Source organism: Schistocerca americana, chromosome 1, assembly GCF_021461395.2.
Source record: "Schistocerca americana isolate TAMUIC-IGC-003095 chromosome 1, iqSchAmer2.1, whole genome shotgun sequence".
In the NCBI taxonomy this organism is placed as follows: domain Eukaryota; kingdom Metazoa; phylum Arthropoda; class Insecta; order Orthoptera; family Acrididae; genus Schistocerca; species Schistocerca americana.
In genome coordinates, this window is record NC_060119.1 from 796,986,958 (window position 1) to 797,008,827 (window position 21,870).

The 21,870-nt window shown below is 42.0% G+C and overlaps 1 protein-coding gene across 1 annotated transcript; it reads right to left on the minus strand.

Annotated features, from left to right (window-relative positions):
* Nucleotides 1-12,080: 12,080 nt before the first annotated feature.
* Nucleotides 12,081-21,571, minus strand: LOC124602911 (prothoracicotropic hormone-like). The gene is made up of 3 exons (XM_047136355.1): nucleotides 21,481-21,571; nucleotides 15,386-15,653; nucleotides 12,081-12,185 (listed from the first exon to the last, which is right to left on the minus strand). The coding sequence occupies exons 1-2, from the start codon at nucleotides 21,514-21,516 to the stop codon at nucleotides 15,393-15,395; spliced, it is 297 nt and encodes a 98-aa protein (XP_046992311.1). The 5' UTR covers nucleotides 21,517-21,571; the 3' UTR covers nucleotides 12,081-12,185; nucleotides 15,386-15,392.
* Between the last annotated feature and the right edge of the window lie 299 nt (nucleotides 21,572-21,870).

Consider the following 21,870-nt stretch of genomic DNA (forward strand, 5'->3'; position numbering starts at 1 on the left):
TTTTTTTTTTTTTTTGCCTGCAAGGCTTTGGCTATATTTATGTTTACTGTGAAGTTTTCTTTGATTCCGTAGCAGTTTTCTAACTCGGTTGCTGTACCACGGTGGCTCTTTTCCATCTCTTACGATCTTCCTTGGCACGTACTCATCTAATGCGTATTGTACGATGGTTTTGAACTTTGTCCACTGATCCTCAACACTATCTGTACTTGAGATAAAACGTTTGTGTTGAGGTGTCAAGTACTCTGAATTCTGCTTTTTGTCACTTTTGCTAAACAGAAAAATCTTTTTTTACTATTTCTATTTACGGCTGAAATCACCGATGCTGTAACCGCTTTATGATCGCTGATTCCCTGTTCTGCGTTAACTGTTTCAAATAGTTCGAGCCTGTTTGTCACCAGAAGGTCTAATATGTTATCACCACGAGTCGGTTCTCTGTTTAACTGCTCAAGTGGAACAGGGGTCAAAATAATCGAACACGTGTCTCGGCTAATCCATAAACACTCGATCGTTTCAGAGAAAACAGCGGTCAGAGTTTTTGACGTAGTTCAAAGACCTTCAGTGTGTACTAATCTGAGTCGAAATCGTGGCCCAGTGGTTAGCGTTGCAGGTTGTCGCTTTTTGCGCCCCGTGTTCGCAACCTGGTTGTTAATTTTATTTATTTTATTTTTTCATTTATCTACCCAAGTACGCAGAAGGTTGTTACACGTATGTTTCTTATCCTGTCAGAGATTACTACGGTGTTATATTAACTGCAAAATTACAGTTCGGCTTCACAATAAGTGTCAAAGATTTATTATGTAATTTATGTAAGCATCGTTACAATTATTTAAAAATTCTCATTTCTTTTACTTCATTCTTATATTAACTCTTATATTAATTCTTATGCTTATTCTTCAGGAAGCTTTGGTGCCCATCGTAGTAACATTCGAAACATAGAAATTTCGAATACCACGAGCTTCGAGCATAGGCAAATTTGACAGTGTGACATTTCTTCGTATGAATCTCACTCGCGAAACAAACTTCATTAACATCGCTGAAGAATTAACGCATTGGCAAACCACGCAGAACGGATCACTTTATCGAAAACTGGAGCTTGCAATTGATTATGAATCAAAATACACTTCAGGACGTTTACCAACAACAATTTCAAATAATTTTCACACTCGCTTATATATTTTTCATTTTTTTTAAACTCATTCACTAGACATATAATTAGGAGACGAACAAGGATAACACTGTTTCCATATACATTGCAAGACTTTCGTGTAGTACTCTTCTATGGACAAGGATAAATAAATAAAAAACAAAAATAAATAGAATAATCAAGTTTCGAACACTGGGCGCAAAAGCGTGAAGCCGCGCCCCTAGCCACTGCGCCGCCGCTGCACTCGCACTAGCTGCTCGCTAAGAGGCACATAAATACCTCGAAAACTTTTGACCGTCGTTTTTACGGAAACGGCCGGTCGGACAAGCCGAGAAACGTCTTTGTTTATTTTGACTTCCCTTCGAGAGAGAGAACTTTCTGGGAAATATTTCCCCTTAGGGAAGTGGCGTACAGGGCTGGAAAGAATTCCAACGTGCACTCGGTTTGTCTGCCGGGGGACCTCATCCAAGATGTGGAGGCGGCCTTGCCTGCGGCTATCGACCGTACGGGGTGCAGTCTACCGCAAGTAGTTGATTACGTCGGCACCAATGATGCCTGTCGCTTGGGTTCTGAGGCGATCCTCAGTTCGTACAAGCGGCTGGCGGATTTGGTGAAGACCGCTGGCCTCACACGCGGGGTGCAAGCAGAGCTCTCTATTTGCAGCATCGTTCCCAGAGTGGATCGGGGTCCTTTGGTTTGGAGCCGAGTGGAGGGTCTCAACCAGAGGCTTCGTCAACTCTGTGACGGTCTTGGTTGCAGATTTATAGACTTGCGCTATTGGGTGGGGAATTGCAGGATGCCCCTAGATAGGTCAGGGATGCACTACACAAAGGAAGCGGCTACTCGGGTAGCAGGGTACTTTTGGTGTGTAAATGGGGGTTTTTTAGGCTAGGCAGTAGTGCGAGCTGTCCTGATGAACACTCACCAGTCGACGTGCAGGCAGGGAAATCAGGACGCGCTCAGTGTAGAGACACTTCAGCTATCAAGATATTAGCAGTAAATTTTCAGAGTGTTCGGAATAAAGTTCCTGAATTTACTGCCCTCCAGGAAGCGTGTGGCGCGCAAATTATTCTCGGGACTGAGACCTGGCTGAAACCTGAGAGAGGAAGTTCTGAAATATTTAGTGAGGGTTGGAACGTGTGTCGGAAAGACAGATTAGACACCTTAGGAGGTTGTGTCTCCATTGCAGTTGACAAAAATATTGTGTCTACTGAGGTCGAAGTAGAGTGTGATTGTGAAGTTATCTGGACACGTTTAACAGGGCTAGGAGAAATAAAGTTAATTGTTGGGAGTTATTACCGGCCACCAGGTTCCACCGTGTCAGTTCTAGAATCATTCAAAGGGAGTCTACACTCTGTAATGCAGAAGTAGCCGGATCATGCTATATTAGTCGCAGGCGACTTCAGCCTACCTAGTATAGACTGGGATGTCTATGGATTCATTACAGGTGGTAAGGACAAGCCGTCGTGTGAATTACTTTTGAACACATTATGCGAAAACTGTCTTGAGCAGCTAAATCGACAGCCAACGCATAATGGAAATATTTCAGATCTGGTAGCCACGAACAGACCAGACCTCATCGACGGTGTCAGTGTTGAGACAGGGATTAGTGATCATGATGTTGTCATTACGACTATGGTTACGAAAGTTAAGAAGTCGGTCAAGAAGGCTAAGAGAGTATTCTGACTACAAAGAGCAGATGAGCAGTTGTTAGCATCCCATTTAGTAAATGAATCGACTTCATTTACTTCCGGTACGATGGACGTGGAAGAATTATTGGAAAATTTTAAACACATTGTAAATCACGCATTGGACACGTATGTGCCAAAAAAGTGGGTTACGGACAGAAACGACCCACCGTGGTCTAACAGCGCAACTCGGAGAATGCACAGGAAGAAAAGACAGTTGCACTCGCGGTACAAGAAAGATCGGGAGAATGAGGACAGGCAAAAGTTAGTAGAGATTCGTGCTGCTGTAAAAAGAGCGATGCGCGAAGCATACAACCACTACCACCGTCATACCTTAGCAAAAGATCTTGCTGAAAACCCAAGGATATTCTGGTCTTACATAAAATCGGTAAGCGGGTCGAAGGCTTCCATCCAGTCACTGACTGATCAGTCTGTCCTGGCAACGGAAGACAGCAAAACGAAAGCTGAAATTTTAAATTTAGCATTTTAGAAATATTGCACGCAGGAGGATTGTACAAACATACCAGGTGTTAGCTATGATTAAGTTATGCTCTGCGCAAAATTCTACCAGGCGGCTTCCTCTTTCATTTCTTACCCCCAATCCATATTCACCTACCATGTTTCCTTCTCTCCCTTTTCCTACTCTCGAATTCCAGTCACCCATGACTATTAAATTTTCGTCTCCCTTCACTATCTGAATAATTTCTTTTATATGATCATACATTTCACCAATTTCTTCGTCATCTGCAGAGCTAGTTGGCATATAAACTTGTACTACTGTAGTAGCCGTGGGCTTCGTGTCTATCTTGGCCACAATAATGCGTTCACTATGCTCTTTGTGGTAGCCTACCCGTACTCCTATTTTCTTATTCATTATTAAACCTACTCCTGCATTACCTCTATTTGATTTTGTATTTAGAACCCTGTATTCACCTGACCAAAAGTCTTGTTCCTCCTGCCACCGAACTTCACTAATTCCCACTGTGTCTAACTTTAACCTATCCATTTCCCTTTTTAAATTTTCTAACCTACCTGCCCGATTAAGGGATCTGACATTCCACGCTCCGATCCGTAGAACGTCAGTTTTCTTTCTCCTGATAACAACATCCTCTTGAGTAGTCCCCGCCCGGAGATCCTAATGGGGGACTGTTTTACCTCCGGAATATTTTACCAAAGAGGACACCATCATCATTTAATCATACAGTAAAGCTGCATGCCCTCGGGAAAAATTACGGCTGTAGTTTCCCCTTGCTTTCAGCCGTTCGCAGTACCAGAATAGCAAGGCCATTTTGGTTAGTGTTACAAGGCTAGATCAGTCAGTCATCCAGACTGTTGCCCCTGCAAATACTGACAAGGCTGCTGCCCCTCTTCAGGAACCACACGTTTGTCTGGCCTCTCAACAGATACCCCTCCGTTGTGGTTGCACCTACGGTACGGCTATCTGTATCGTAGAGGCGCGCAAGCCTCCCCACCAATGGCAGGGTCCATGGTTCATGCCCAACGTAAATTCCCGAGCGACTGAAAAAAAGCGCAGGTGACGCCTGTATATAAGAAGGGCAGAAGGACGGATCCTCAAAATTACAGACCGATATCCTTGACATCGGTTTGTTGCAGGATTCTCTAACATATTCTCAGTTCGAATATAATGAATTTCCTTGAGACAGAGAAGTTGCTGTCCATGCATCAGCACGGCTTTAGAAAGCATCGCTCCTGCGAAACGCAACTCGCCCTTTTTCCACATGATGTCTTACGAACCATGGATGAAGGGTATCAGACGGATGCCATATTCCTTGACTTCCGGAAAGCGTTTGACTCGGTGCCCCACTGCAGACTCCTAACTAAGGTACGAGCATATGGGATTGGTTAACAAATATGTGAGTGGCTGGAAGACTTCTTAAGTAATAGAACCAAGTACGTCGTCCTCGATGGTGAGTGTTCATCGGAGGTGAGGGTGTCATCTGGAGTACCCCAGGGAAGTGTGGTAGGTCCGCTGTTGTTACCATCTACATAAATGATCTTTTGGATAGGGTGGATAGCAATTTGCGGCTGTTTACTGATGATGCTGTGGTGTACGGGAAGGTGCCGTCGTTGATTGAATGTAGGAGGATACAAGATGACTTGGACAGTATTTGTGATTGGTGTAAAGAATGGCAGGTAACTCTAAATATAGATAAATCTAAATTAATGCAGATGAATAGGAAAAAGAATCCCTTAATATTTGAATACTCCATTAGTAGTGTAGCGCTTGAAACAACCACGTCGATTAAATATTTGGGTGTAACATTGCAGAGCGATATGAAGTGGGATAAGCATGTAATGGCAGTTGTGGGGAAGGCGGATAGTCGTCTTCGGTTCATTGGTAGAATTTTGGGAAGATGTGGTTCAGCTGTAAAGGAGACCGCTTATAAAACACTAATACGACCTATTCTTGGGTACTGCTCGAGCGTTTGGGATCCCTATCAGGTCGGATTGAGGGAGGACATAGAAGCAATTCAGAGGCGGGCTGCTAGATTTGTTACTGGTAGGTTTGATCATCACGCGAGTGTTATGGAAATGCTTCAGGAACTCGGGTGGGAGTCTCTGGAGGAAAGGAGGCGTTCTTTTCGTGAATCGCTACTGGGGAAATTTAGGGAACTAGCATTTGAGGTTGACTGCAGTACAATTTTACTGCCGCCAACTGATATTTCGCGGAAAGACCACAAAGATTAGATAAGAGAGATTAGGGCTCGTACAGAGGCATATAGGCAGCCATTTTTCCCTCGTTCTGTTTGGGAGTGGAACAACGAGAGAAGATGCTAGTTGTGGTACGAGGTACCCTCCACCACGCACCGTATGGTGGATTGCGGAGTATGTATGTAGACGTAGATGTATATTATGGCATTTGCCGTGTTCTCCTCGTTAGCAGAACCGATTGAAGTGCATTTGTTATTAGTATGAAATATCGTGATTTTTGCGTTAAATCTGACTGATTTACAGCTTCATTACGGTAATTTGACCCATATAAAAGAGTCTTATAAACTAAAATTCTCTTTGATGATGCGTAACTCCAATAACCTAAGAATTATCATATTCATTTAAATTTATTGTGTATTTACATGTTTTGTGACAAGTTTGTTATTACCTCTTAAAGGAAAAACATGTTTCAGGTTCCACATCTAAGGTCCATTTAACTTACAATTTGTGAAAGAAATATCAGGTTATCCTTTTTTGTCAATATGCATTACACATTCTTGTTTTATGAGATGAGTCTCCTTCCTTGAGGATCTCATCACTATGGATCTATGAGACAAAATTCTAATCTAACCTTGATTCGGAGTCTTCTCGCTGATTGCGAGTTTATAACAAAGATGGCAGAATGATATCGTCTCAGCTCTGGGAATGATAATTTATTAGTTACAGCTTCATTTCAAGCAACTTTGAGGATAATGGTACAACATCGATGCCTGTATTGAATCAGTGAACAGAAGAGTGTTGTACACAACAGCGTTTGTGGCCACAGCCGAGTATCTTTTCGTATGGCTATAACGTACGTAACAGGCGTGCCCATACTGTTGGCTGGCTTAAAGCGCTACAAAAGACAGATGCTGCGTTGAGGGTTCGACAGGTAATTCTGACCGCCGGACTGGCAGTATTCACGTGGAGTTGTCTAACATGTATAAAATCCATGTTTGACCATCAGCTGTTTCTATTTTAAACCGAACTATCGGCTGGTTTCAGTCACCAACCGTTTTCACGGATTAGGGTTAAAACAGTTTAATCCACGACATTACGACTATGTTGTATACTGGAACTCATGACATGCTCTACACATGAGACGTGCCCAATATTTAAGTAATGGCAGATGTGATGTTGTGCTTTAACTGTTTAACCGTAATCCGTGAAGATGGTCTGTGACTGAAACCGGTCTCCATTTGTGTTTAAAACAAAAGGAGCTGATGGTCAAACAAGCATTTTATACATTACTTGACGGTTGTTGATAGTAACCTTCCAAAAATGTTGTCGAATATGTTTCACTTCATCCTATCCTACAGTGACGGCTGTATATGGATTAGACAAAGCTTGACCTCAATCTGATAATTTCATTGCTAAGCGGCAGAGAAGACAAAAATCATTATGCCACAACACTAGTTCTCGAATCCTACGTATTGAAGGAAACGTGAATAGCTATTGCTACATCAGAGAGTTACTTAGACCCGAGACCCTGACCTTTCATCAGGCGACTCTACACGCCACAGCTCAGAGGGGCAATTCCTGGTCATTTGTTGGCAGAAACGTACAAATCTGGTAAGAAGAGCGACGAGAGCCAATGCTTCCGTGCCATGCACTTTCGCCTGAAATCTGTCATACATCTGCCACAAACATATCTATAACATGGTCAAAAAAATGGTTCAAATGGCTCTGAGCACTATGGGACTTAACAGCTGAGGTCATCAGTTCCCTAGAACTTAGAACTACTTAAACCTAACTAACCTAAGGACATCACACAGATCCATGCCCGAGGCAGGATTCGAACCTGCGACCGTAGCGGTCGCGCGGTTCCAGACTGAAGCGCCAAGAACCGCTCGGCCACACCGGCCGGCCTATAACATGGTCAGTTGGCAGCTTTATCGTTAATGTCCTCCACCAACAACTGACGATGCTTTATGGATTCCAAACCGCATGATGAACTTCCAAAGGCCCTGGCTAGGATCTCGTTGGCTCAATACTTACAGGCCTTTATTACGACACTACGGTGCTCCATACGCTTCTGAAGTATTCATACTCCATAAACTGTGCTGCAATCCTAATCATTCGCGTGTGTCACAAATATACACTGAGAAGACAAAAGTCATGGAATAGCGGTATGCACATATACAGGTGGCGGTAGTATCATGTACACAAGGTATAAAATGGCAGTGCATTGGTGGATGCATCATACGTACTCAACTGATTCATGTGAAAAGGTTTCCGATGTGATTATAGCCGTCCGACTGAAACTAACGGACTTTGCATGCGAAATGCTAGCTGGAGCTAGACACATTGGACGTTCCATTTCGGAAATCGTTAGAGAATTCAATACTCCGATATCCACAATCTCGAGAGTGTCCCGAAAACACCAGATTTCAAGCCTTACCTCTCTCACTATAAAAAAACGCAGAGGCATACGGCCTCCACTTAACGACCAAGGGCATCGACGTTTGCGTAGAGTTGGCAGTGATAAAAAAAGGAAAAAAACAAGCAACACTATGGGAAACAGCCGCAGAAATCAACGTGTCACGTACGATGAACAAATCGTTAAGGCACTGCGGTGAAATTTGTCGTTAACGGGCTATGGCAGCAGGCGACCGACGTGAGTGCCTCTGGTAACAGCACGACATCGCTTGCACCGTCTCTCCTGGGCTCGTGACCATATCTGTTGGATGTGGTCTGGTCAGATGCGTCCCTGTTTCAGATGGTTCGAGTGTGGCACAGGCCCCATGAAGCCATTGGCCCAAGTTGTCAATAAAAGCAATGCGCAAACTGGTGCAGGCTCCACAATGATGTAGGTTGTATTTACATGGAACGGCCTGGCTACACTGGTTTAACTGAATCGATCATTGGCTAGAAATGGATATGTTCGTCTACATGGAAACCATTTCCAGCCATTCAACGATCGAACTTTTATGGTTGACAACGCGCCAATCTCCGGGCCACAGTTGTTCGCGACTGATTTGAAGAACATTCTGGACAATTTGAGTGAAAGATTTGGGCGCCCAGGTCACCCTACATGAATCCCATCGAATATTTAAGGAACATTATCGAGAGGTCAGTTAGTCCACAAAATCCTGCACCGGTAACACTTAGTAGTTATGGACGGCTATAGAGGCATCATGGTTCGATACTTCTGCAGGGATCCTCCATGTCAGGCGTGCCGAGTGCTAAACCATAGCAGAATATCACATCCGCCATGTCACTTATTGAGTAGTAACACTCCATTTCTAACAAGCGCTGGAAGACAGAAAATGTAAATGTGCTACACCATTTGTACGTACAAATGCAATAACAATAAAAACGTAACTGAATCCACCTTTGGAAGAAGATGAAACGCGAAGATACGTATCCAGGGTTGACAGTACTGTACAGTCAGACACACAAACGTGACATACTGCCGTGGCCAACAACACGACTCGAACCACACAACTGACTGCAGACCACCTAATGGTAGGCAGAGTACTATGAATACGACATCAAATACCCTGCCGAGACATTTGAAGTAGCGCCAATGCAACACTATACTAACGTCGGCAACCAAGCTTCGCTTAGCCCTTCCTATAAACATCTGTTTATCTCTGAAAGTATGCGTTTCCGGACCCACGTTCATCGGACTTGTTTTTCTTATTTTTTATTAAAATATAAAAGTAGTTAACGAAGTAACCTTAAGACTAATAAATTGCGTTTGCTATGGAAGACAACAACCCTGTCCTCTAAAATAAGACAGTATGTTCACATTATACGAGGATTATTCGGACAGTAAGGAAAGATCGGTCGTGAAATAAAAACCACAGTTAAAATCCGGTGAAGCTTTGCGCAGACATCTTGGGCAGTGTCACTAGTATGCCCATAATTAGCGTCACGTCTCTCTTCCCAGTTATAAACTCATAGAGTGAAGATGCCTAGAACATAGTGTCTCACGTCAAGTATGGGTGCCTGACAAGAAATTTCGCATGATTTCGTGCAACGCCTCATAACGTAACTGTCATGCATTTCCTTCTTCATGACAGTTCTTTGCTGCACACTGAAGGGTCAATGAGAACTCTCTTACAGCGCTCTCGATGGGAACTGTTTGATCACCCGCAATCCAGCCACGACTTGGCTCCGTCTGATTGTCATCTCTGCTCGAATATAGAACAGTTTTGATTCTCATTGTGGTTTCCATTTCGCTACCGATCGTTCATAATTTTCCAACTATCCGTCGCATTACTGCTGCCATTGTTATTGTGAAGCAGTAAAGGCACACAGTCATAACGTAAGAATACAAAATTTTAATAATCGTAAGTACAGACATAAACACACACACACACACACATTCAGCGTTCACAGACCCTACAGACCAATCGCTGCTTTCGTTCTTTTTTGTTTTTTTGCTCGTTTCCTCCAACTGTCATCGATCCCCAGGGCTACCAGGTCCTTCGCCAGGTCGTCCATCCAGCGCAGCTTTGGTCGACCTATAGGGCGTCTGGTGTTTGGTTCCCTTCAAGTGCTTTCTTCACCTTTCTTTCTTCTGGCATACGGGCTACATGACCCGCCCTCTGGATTCGTTTGCTCTTCAGCTTCGATAGTATTGTTGGTTGATACATCAAAAGGTATATTTCCTCACTCTGTCTCCTTCTCTATTTTATTTCATCTAAGATCAGTCCTCACATCTTCCTGAGTTTTTCATTATTCTTCTTTCAAATATTAATAGTTTTCTTTTTCTCGTTTAGTCATACTCCTGATTTCTGAACCAAACATGACTGTTGGGTATATCACTGTGTTATACATTATCATATTAGTATTCGCTGATATTGGTTATGAGCTAAGCGTCTCCTGAGAGAATACATGTATTTCATTTCTACCGCTATTCTTTCCTTGATGTCCATTTCTATGCTGTTATTGCTCGTAAACCAAGATCCCAAATGTTTGAAGAGGCGAACTCTCTTAACCCCCATGCCATCTATCTGAAGACAGGTAACTACAGAGGCATCACCTTGCTGAATGTAACTTACAAGGTACTGTCTATGACTATCCTCAGAAAATAACAACCATTCATATAAATATCATATAGAAATATTCATATAGAAATATCATTCTGCTGGCTTTCGAAAAAACTGATCGACAACAGATCACATTTTCACTCTAAGATAGTTTGATACAAAAGTGGCGTCTATTGAAGTTATGAAACTTCTGATAGTGGCTCTTGTATGGATTAAAGTACCGCTCAAATAGAATTGAAGTACCAGAGAACTATATCCAATTTGTACTCAGTGAATTATCTGGTGTGCATCGTGTAAACTTGGCAACATATAATCTGTTAAATGAAAGACAAAATTACATACTACAACATGAAATGAGAAATTCACCTGTGCATTTCGTACACGTGTGTGAGATGCAAAACATTAGAACGTTTATCAGACGCACCATCAATCTGCTTCTTGCTGTCTCAAAGAAAACATGAAGCATCTGAAAGTTAACACCAAACATACGTCTTAGTAATCCAGCATTGTATGTAGGAGACTCTCTAAGCAATTTGGTGGAGTAAGAGAGAGATCATGTCAAATTAAAACATGGAATTAAGTTATGGAATGACTCACTCGGTAAAACAAAGCTGCTGCTTCAGATCGCTATCAGAAAACCCATCACAGAATACAATTCTCTTCAGAGTGAAAGACTCGTTGTCCTAATATAATAAAGTACCCTCTAAGTTTGTACTACCCTGAAGTGTCCCGACAAATATGTGGTCAAAAAAGTTATGCTTCGTTTTGCTATCGTTAAACGTTTCATTCCTTTCAGTTCGCGCTTAGTCCCTTCCAGTTCTTGCTTATTTATCGATTTAAGAATCACCTATTCTCAGAATCAGCCATACTCCAGACACACTTATTGAAACAAAACGATATTCTTTCTGACCTTTCTTAAATTAATGATTAAAGTAGTAAATATGGTTACTTTATATACGACATGTAGGTGAAGAACGAAGCAATTCAATCTCCATCGCCTTAGGAGGGAATCCTGCAGGAAATTTAAAATTAAAGTCTTGTCTTTCATTAGACATAAAATATCTTCTAAACCATGGTATAACACGGATGGCGAGAAGAAGAAGAATGTGGCCTACCTAGTAAAAACTTTACTAGAATATTTGCTGCCTTACATTCACTAACACTTACTCGAATATCCTAGTCACGAAATAAGTTTATTGAGATTTATACATGTCCACAGTGTACAGTTACAGAATACTGCAGTGTTTCTTTACATAAAGGTATACATTTGCTTACTAACAAGAGTAATGAGACGATTCTTATTTCTCTTCGTGAATCTCTGCTCGAAAGAAACATTAATTGTTAATTTAGATGGAGTAAAGTGCAGTAATGGTAAACTGTAATTGTACTTTGAAAACCAGCATGAGTATTAATTAAAAAATAATGGTGTGCTTCAGTCTTAGTCAGTCTTTCGTATAAGAGATCTACTTCTAGTCTAGTTTAGGTTCCAAAATTATTTATTTCTTAATTCACATTAATGTATAATACTGAAAGTGTGTTTGCGACACATCAATTCACGTGCGGAGCGTAAATACACCGACGTCGGCCAGATACATAGCAGTGAGGTCATCTGTGGGAGAAGTCCAGGTGCGGGGTCCCATACTGCAACAGAACATGGGAGTAAGCTAAGAAAAATAAAACTGATATACATATTACATACACATATACATATTATACTCTCTGAAATGAATTCTCTTTCCTTCTGTAATTTGTCAAGGAAACGGCACTCAGTCAAATTCTGGCATACGCAAGTACGACTGGAACTTTGGCTCCTTAACATGACATCATATCAAAACTGTTTCAGTGCGCAACAAGATTTGTCGACCGTATCATTCCACTTTGCAAATTCACTGTATGTGACTGGGACTCCAGAGAAAGTGTTAGGAGAGGTGAGCTGCCTGGACACGACCAGAGTGCGTCCTTTGAACAGTCAAGGAGGATGACCCCCTCAACACAGCGTTAGCTGCTACGGTTAGCAACCCAAGCTAAGGAAGCACGCAGGCAAGTTGCTTTCTTGCGAAAGCAGGTGTGACTACACAAAACTCTTCAAATGACCTCATAACGTTCTGTTCTTTGCGATAAACAGCCTGTCACTAGCAAAGTGGTATGCATCTTTGCCATCATAAATGCCACTATTTTATTGACTGTGTGGATATGTATCAGAATAAGGAGAGCTGGTTACGTCTGCGCCGGTACGGGTTGGCTATTTGGTCTAGCTGGAACATGTAGGACACATTAGCTGAAAACGATGAATTGCCGAATAAAACAGCATTTGATCCCGTGATAAGACGATCAACAATGGCTCATTGTTTCAACCTCTAAAAGTGAAAAGCTAGATTGTTGCTAAACGATAAGGTCTTCATTCACTGCATTCATTGCTCTTAATTGAACAGTCGGCATTTCGGGTGCTGAGAATACATGCGATATACAAGGTGAACTACACCTACCAGCTTGGAGCGGCCTTTGTTAGAGGGCGGACTGAGGGTAGGAACCCACGTCCGGAAATACCATCAGACGGTGCTATCGTTTTGTTGCATCCCATATATTGTAATGCAATACGATATTCAATTTTGGTATGAACGACAGTTTTCCTTTGTTGAATTGCAGGTGGTTAATAAATTGACTGTGTGTGTGTTATTTTATCTTCTGATAGTTTTACTTAAGGTAAGAACTATTAAGAAAGCATCTGAAGAAGGATAATGTATTTTTTTATGATGAAAGTGGTGTTGTCACTCAGCGACATGGCACGTCATTCTATTTGTATCGAAATTTGAGAGAGCAAATTCAGGCCTGTCTGGAAAAATGCAGATTTTTATTAGAGATATCGGTGACTCTACGAACCATTGCGTACTCAATGTTGAATAGAAGAGATGGTACTGCCTTATTAGAATGGATTAGTTGCTTCTTATTTCTTGTTTTCTCTACCATATTCTCAGTCAGTAGTAATACTGAAACTAATTTATTGTGATAAAAATACGAGAACACTTGTTCACTGTCAAAAGCGATTTATAGAGAATATAATGCATATTACATACAGGTATTAATAAACATACAATGAATGAGTTGATTTGCGAAAATCGTATCTTTAACTATTAATTCTAACAGAAATTCAATGAGTAATAAAAACGGGGAAGGAACTAAGGAAGACTCTAAATTTATCATTTGTATAGAGAAACTTTGTTACTTGATTAATGATGCAGATAATGTTAGCTATTCGGAATTTACGTACTTTCAACACCTCTGATTTCCTAATCAGCCAGGTAAAAACTATGGCACAGCGTTAACGAAATATTTATATTGTCCGACTGCCAATTCAGAACTCCCAATGGTGCAAGCAGTCAGCAGTTTAGCTCATAAGAATCTCCAACTCATGCTCGTGATTTAAATCCTATACACAATATCTGGAATGCCTCATGGTGGCTTGTTGTCACTCAAAGTACTCTTTTCCAGATCCTAACATCCGTGAGAGCACAAAAGTAATTACCTTAGCATTAAGCGCACGATACGCAGTATAAAACATCGCATATAGCTGTATTTAAATAGATTGCTCCTCGTGCTTTGTATTACCGCTACAGATGGTATAAGAAACCGATAAAGAATTTTGTACATTTGAATCATGTTCTAAAATCGATCACAAATACCTTTTCTGTAATTATGGCTTCATGTTTCATTTACGTAGCCCCCTGTGTTCTACGGTTTTACTCAGTTTGATTCAATCAGCACTTCAGTTTTTGAGTTTTAGATATTATCATCTTTTGTCCCTGTTTTAGGGGAATCAATGTTCTCTATATACCACATCAGTATAAAGGAAACATAATCATCATGCACAGATTTCTCGCTATTTCGAAAGTTAGCTGTTGTTTGGTGCTGGATCAACGCAATAGCTTTGGTTAGTTCTTTTTATTTTTTAAACAAATTGTGTTGTGTGTGTTTCATTCAAGTGTATACGCCAAAATACAGTGTCATTATGAAATTTTTTGTTCTGAACTGTTTGTCGCCGGGGGAAATTCATTTAAAGTTAACGAAAAGCCGTTACGTAATTTTAAACAGTTTATGAATGGATGACAATTCAGAAGTGGTTGTGTTCTTTTGCTGTAACCTAAATGACTGTTGAGCTAAATGATAGTTCTACCAAAACTGTGACCACAGATGAAAATACTGAGAAATTTTGGACGATCGGGGATTAATGATTTGCGTAATAAATGACACCATAGGCATTAAATAATAATGAGAGTAATGAGAAATCATTGTGGAAATGTTAATTACTCATTAAAAGCGAAGGTGAAAATGAATTTATGAGTAACGTGTGAACTGTCTTAGTTTGTATCTCCGATTTGTAACTGTGAATAAAACGTAGCTCCAACATTTCATGCCAGAAGCATAACACCACTGAATCCAGTAGGTGAAATTTCTTTTCCAATGCAGACACATCCGATTTAATCTGGAAGACGTTATATGGCCTGTGTTTTCCGGGATGCAATAAGGATTTATGTTATTGATTATTACGTAACAAAGTGTGAAACGACAGGACAATGCAGGTCGCATTTTTCAACTAGCGGAAGGAGTAGGTGAGGGGAAGACTGCATCCGAAAAGAAAAATGAGAATCGTCTTTCTTCTTCATCAACAGTTCGAAAACTAAGGCGTTTGATTGTCATCTTTTTTCCGTGTTTGTGACAGCTGCTGAATGGTGCTTCGAAGACCTCCAGGATGAGACTTCAGGTATGAAATCTATTCACTGGAAAGACAACGGGGAAAGTGTGATGTGTGTGTGGGGCGCTGGGTGGGTGTATGGAGGCCCCACCTGCTGCCTAGGAGGCGAGCACGTCCATGACGCACTGGCAGCCGACTCCGACGCTGACGGCCTTGAAGTTCCAGTGCGAGTCGCGCAGCTCCTTGGGCAGCTTCTCGGCGCTGTACTCGTCCAGCTCGTCGGGCACAATGTGGCTGTCGACGAGCACGAGCACGCTGTGGTTGAGCTGGCGGCAGCGGTACGGCTCCAGGCAGCAGGCCGCGTCCCGCCGGCACGACACCTGCCGCAGCAGCTGCGGGTAGTGGCCCACGCCCAGCTTCTGCAACACGGCACACGCCCACCTCAGCAGCTCACTGGTGACAATCAGCCGGAGAAATGTCCTCGGTGCACTCGAGAACTGGTGTCGAGTCGGATACCAAATTCGAGAACAAGTGCGGCTGCGCGGTTCTTTCCGTCCCTTTACGACGGACCTGCACCTACCTGAGAGCATTGTCTCAGCAGATCATCAGTAGGAAAGCCGAGTGAAAACTACTGTACGTCGACGTGAACCAGACTGCAATTTAAGTCACTAATCTACGTTTCGCGAGAAAGTTTTCACACAAATGAAAGGTTGGAAATTTTGTCCTTAATTAATATATTCTGAAACTTAGGTGAACAAGTATCACTGCCAAGCCCGTGCTAGTCTTAACGCAGTCACTGATAATCCCTTTCACTCACGTTAGCAAGTTTATGGTGTTGCATTTCCCGAAAACGTAATAGCTACAAAAATACTGATTGTTTTTGATTGATAATGCTCGCCAAATATTAAGTCTGTCGGTACCAAATGCAGTCACAGTTTTTAGCCACCGACCTGCTCAATACGACACGCCGAATATATGTCTTTTCTCGTCACAAAATTCACTTAAAAATTCCGAAACTTCTGCACACATATCGGAACAATTTTGCCGTCACTTTCCAACACTTTTGATGATTGAAACAATGCTAGATCCAGCAACTTATCGTTTCCATCGGAACTTCTACTACACACGTCCGAACTGTTTCATGGCTAGGCTCCCACTCTTCTCTAGAATACTCTCAGTCTTCTCTACCAGCAGAGAAAGGCGCGCCAAGAATATTGCTTTACCATCGCTCAGTGTACTCAACAGCCAATAGCAAAACAACATTCTCCCGCGTCAGTCCGCGCTTTTCATCAATAACCAATCTCAAAATAGTAAACCTAACGACAGCACTTTTTACCGACGTAATTATCTAATATGCTGAAGTCTTGTTTATGCATAAAGTTATTGCCGGCCGAAGTGGCCGTGCGGTTAAAGGCGCTGCAGTCTGGAACCGCAAGACCGCTACGGTCGCAGGTTCGAATCCTGCTTCGGGCATGGATGTTTGTGATGTCCTTAGGTTAGTTAGGTTTAACTAGTTCTAAGTTCTAGGGGACTAATGACCTCAGCAGTTGAGTCCCATAGTGCTCAGAGCCATTTGAACCATTTGAACCATAAAGTTATTTACTATTGTTATTTATACCTGAATTTACTCATCCTTTACCATAAACTTACTTTACCAATCTATTCTACAAAACTCCACTTTGTCCACATCCATACTTCTTCTAAATGTTCCCACACTAAATCCTACTACATAATTCGCTAAACAATTATCTTCACATTAACCTTAAACCACACTCACGCATCATTCATACTGCTAAAACACATTTATAACATTGTTCATACACAAAAAGACATAATAACACTTTATGAAAATACTAGCACAGTTTATGAAAAACATTCTATTACTTTAGTGCACTCTAATGGGCACAATCGAAACTAAAATCACAGTCACCCTATCCAATATTGTCCTCTATCGGCTGACACATAAACTACGTGCGCGTCCAGTCTCGCGTCACCCTCTGTCACTATCCAGCTCTGAGGCACATCTCCCACTTAACCGCCTCAAAGGCAGGATCGGTATAGGGCACTACGCCTCACAAGGCTTCCACATCGAGAAACGGCTCAAATCGGCGACTCTGGAGACCAGTTTCACGTTCCAGGTTTTAGAAATGTCTGTTTCTTTGCAGATATCTCTTATTATGAAAACTCGAGAAATGATTGTACAGATAACATCGGTGCACTGAAACCCGAGGGCTATTCGGAAAGTAAAGTCCGAACGTTGCGAAATGGAAACCACAGTGAAAATCAAGAATGTTATATTTGCAACAATTAGTTGCGCCTTCCAACTATTTCTGTACATAGTTGACGCTCCGACTTGGACATTTGTCGTAGAGTTGTACCAACTTATCAATATCCTCGTCATAAAAGGCAGCCCCCTTCGCCATCCCCCACTTTTACACACTGTCTTTAAAATGTTGTCTTCATACCCAGCGGTTCATGTGAGCAGAGATGAACATGAGAGGGAGCCAAGTCCGGGTTGGAGGGAGGAACTGTTGTTTTAAGCATCTTTACGTGATCACTGTGTGCTCAGAATTGAAAAGAGTGACGTGACGCGATCGACAGGCATACCAGAGACACTGACCAACTCATCTGTCCGAAGTTTCATCGGATTTTCACTTGGTTTCCATTTCCCAACCGAACGGTTCATACTTTTCGAATAGCCCTCATATGTTTCTTAGAAATCATATGACAAAGAATGCCTAGCAAATGGAACACGCTAATCCAAAACGAGTGTTTTTTTTTAATGCAAAAATTAAACTGTTACCGGAAATCGAATGTCAGAAACTGTGTTCCTTTTATCCATTTACATAAGACTATTTTCTTTAGAGTCCAGCAAAGACCGTGAAATACGATATTATGGACACCGGCACGAAAGATACGTATCCGAGAAGGGAGAACCTCTAATTCTACGAATACAGCCTATTTCCTGGTTAAATAAAGCTTTAGGTACTGATAGTAGTTAGGTTGTACTCGAAAAATTTTCCATTCTCGGATATGTTTGCGATTCCTTTTTGTTTTAGAGAACAGAGTTCTCAATTTCCTCACATACACGAACCTGCCCATTGCTAAATACGAATACACTTTACTCGTGACCACTGCACACTGTCCTGGAATCGCTTACAATTCTGGTTTCGGAACAAGTTTTATCATCGTAATATCACACCAGTTTCTACAGCCTACTCTAGTTCTCGGTTGTTGGAATTCTTTGCCTCTGCAGGCATTCTGTAAACAATTTTGTAAGGTCATTTTGTATTACTTTGTCTCCATATTTAGCCGCTAGTGTTGAAACATGATCAACTCCAAGGCCCTTTCTGGACGAATGCGAGATGCCAATTAATGCCTAGAACGACAAGGAATAAACTGATAGTATCAGGTTACAAGATTATTGGTAAACGCTTGGAGCCCACAGTGTGGTTTAAATACGTCAAAGCAACGCTAAGGAGCAATATCAAATGGATCGAACAAGTGAAATTAGTCGTAGAATAACTTTAATAAATCGTGCAGTACCTCTAACTTGGTATGGGCCTTAGGAGAACATAGTTGTCAGGGAAGTTAAATGGAAGTTCTTGAACTGGAAAAGACAGAATTTGTAAGTTAAATATTGGTAACAATCGCATTATTGCGGTACCTTGTATATCAAACAGGACAGGTAAAAGGATCTAAAATTCACTATCTATGTGTGAAAATCAGGCCGAGAGCCATTAGTAGGCTGTTCCACACATCGTCCTTAATAAGCTATGTTTTCTCTCTCTAAAGTAAAGACCGGTAAATAGGACAACGAGAACGAAAACTGTTCTTTTGTACGGATCCGTGTCAACTTCTGTCTGCGTGGGTGCTCGCTCCCATAACACCGGTCCCCTCTGTACCTCTCAGCAGTACGCCTGCCAGTCAGACTGCCTGGCGAACGTCTGCGCTTGCTTGGCAGGAGAACTGCCGGCGAATTAGAGAATTGTGTACAACAGAATGCAACTGGGTGGCACTCAAATAAAAAAAAAAAGATGCGAACAGCAATTAGTATATGCTTGAGTAGTGTGAGAAGAAAAGGTTCAGTGCCTTTCACCACAGAAATTTGGTAGTGGGTGTCAAAAGCATACGGTTTAAAAGTAGTCCAATTTTTTCGAGAAACGTTTACAACAAAAATTCGTCACCTGAAAACAAAGGAATTCTGTGAGTGTTGTGAAATATAGTTTATATTTGAATAACAACAGCCATTCACCTGGGCTGGAAGAACTTTATTTATTTAATGTGTGACCAGTTTCAAGTATTTCCAGCTTGTCTCCATTTAGTATTGTATTCAGTGTCGATGTTTCACATGATTGGTAAACATTTTCGTTGAAATACACTTCCTATTATCATCCACACTGAATGAAAATCATGAGTCATAGTTTAAAAAAAAAAAAAGCAGTTATGTTCAACACATGTGAGTGTCTATTGTCACGCTGACACAGCCTATAGAACCAATTATTTTTGATGCGAACGTGTTTCTGATATGCATACTCCGAAACGTGGTATTAATAATTTATTTACATCCGGAAGAAGAGCGTAGTTGGAGGTAAATACTAATTGACTACATCGCATGAAGTTATTTCATTCAATTTCTTTCAATTACATTATGTGCAAGACAACTTATATCCGAACATTGGTAACAATCGAATCATTCCGGCAACTAGTACGTCAAACAGGACTGTTAAAGGGACCTGAAACTCGCTCATTTTTGCGTGAAACACAGGCCGAAAGCCGTAAATAGACTAAAAACGTACAAATAACGATTTCTCTTAGTTAAAATAAGACAGTGGCACAGCGACTATTGCTCGTACTCCATAGCAAATGTGACTACTGTCTTTGCTCTTTCCGCATGTTAAATGCTAAGGAAATAGGGTTCAAGAAGCGATAAACGGCGTTAGCTGTAAATAACTCGCAAATATATACACAACTGAATTGCTTATGAGAGTACTTTAGGTCACTGATGTTTGTGTACCGGTGAGAAAAATCTGCTGCCTTAGTACCAGTGCTTACATCTGAGTTGGCAGAAGTTACGCAACGACAGGAAGCTGACTGAAAGTTTAATTACATCAACAGCCTTATAACGCCCGTTCGCTAGGAACGTGAAAATCCCAATAAAAACCGTGATTATGTACATTAAAGGTTATTAGAGCCGCATTGCTAACGCTTTAAGCAGAGGAATAGCGCAATATTATGGACATAAACATGTTTCTAGTGATAGAATCCAAAACATCTCACAGCTGTTCCAGGAATATAAACGTGGTTTTAGGTTTGCAGGTAGAAACGAGTTCGAATACCGTTACCAGTTACCCAGAGCACATACCACTCCGGTTTCATCTATTCACTAGATCAGTATGAGAAGTGAATACCATCATGTCTTCGCCAGAACTGAATTTTACCTCGTCTCCCTGGGAAGTGTGCATCAAAAAGTCTGTATCGGAAATGAGACTGAATGCATGGTACGTTCCGCTAGGAAAATACCTCTTAAGAAGTGCCAGCCATTCACAGATTGGCTATTACCCTCCACCCCAACCCCCTACTCGGCCTGCTTCTGACATTAGTTTTTAATATTTATCATATGATATTGATGCTCCCTTGTGTCAATCTGTCTTGTCTCGATCTTTAGCCATTTTTTTCTCTCTTATAAACTTTAGTTTTATTTGCTGAAGTAATACTCTAATTATCTCTGTTTCCTGAACTGATGAGACACTGTTTGGCGCGCAGTCATTGCTTGACGCCCCGTTAGCGCGCGGCGGTCAAGTTGCTTCATTGGCCTTCTGGGTCGTCGCTTCCGAGAATCTGCGGTCTCTCTGATCTGCAAAGCGATATCGCGAGCCTATAACACAGGACCTAAGTTCCTGGGCACTTTAATTTATTTTTTAATAGCGGATCGGGAGGACTGTGTCGCTACAATGCGCAGAAATATTCGCGCACTGTAAGTCACGGTTAAACTGTAGTACTGCTGTCCCTGTAGGTCTTTGGCTTACTTTTCTCAAACCTAGCAGTGAGACTCATCTTATGGCAGTACTAAAGAGATATGCGTTCGGTAAACTGTTCTCCTGGGTGTTAATATTTGATCTAGTAATCGGAATCGCTAGTTCTATTTCTAATAGCTGCACAGCTGACCAAGCTATCCCCTTTACAGAGCCCTCACCAAGGACAAGTCATTGTCAGTACGTGAGAGAACAGAGAAAGACCGCAGACCTGTAAGGAGTGTTCCTGGCGGCAGTGGCAGGGCATGGCGACCTCGAGGACCCTCGGGTGCCCACCGCGGCCGCGGACGCTCCTGTGGAAGGCGCAGTCCTCAGGATCGGTGCACGCCCCCACCGGCCCCGCCGCCCCCGCCAGCGCCGCCGCCGCCGCCTCCGCTTCCGCCTCCGTCCACAGCGGCCGCAGGCGATCCTCCAGGCTCGTAGCACTGGCCATGGCGCCCCACAACTGTTGTCACAAGTTCACACGTCAATGCCGCGTTTCCTCACTTCACCAGAAGCAACAGGAGACAGAGACACAGATTAAAATATGAATACTCTTTCAAAAAATTACACTACTGGCCATTAAAATTGCTACACCAAGAATAAATGCAGATGATAAACG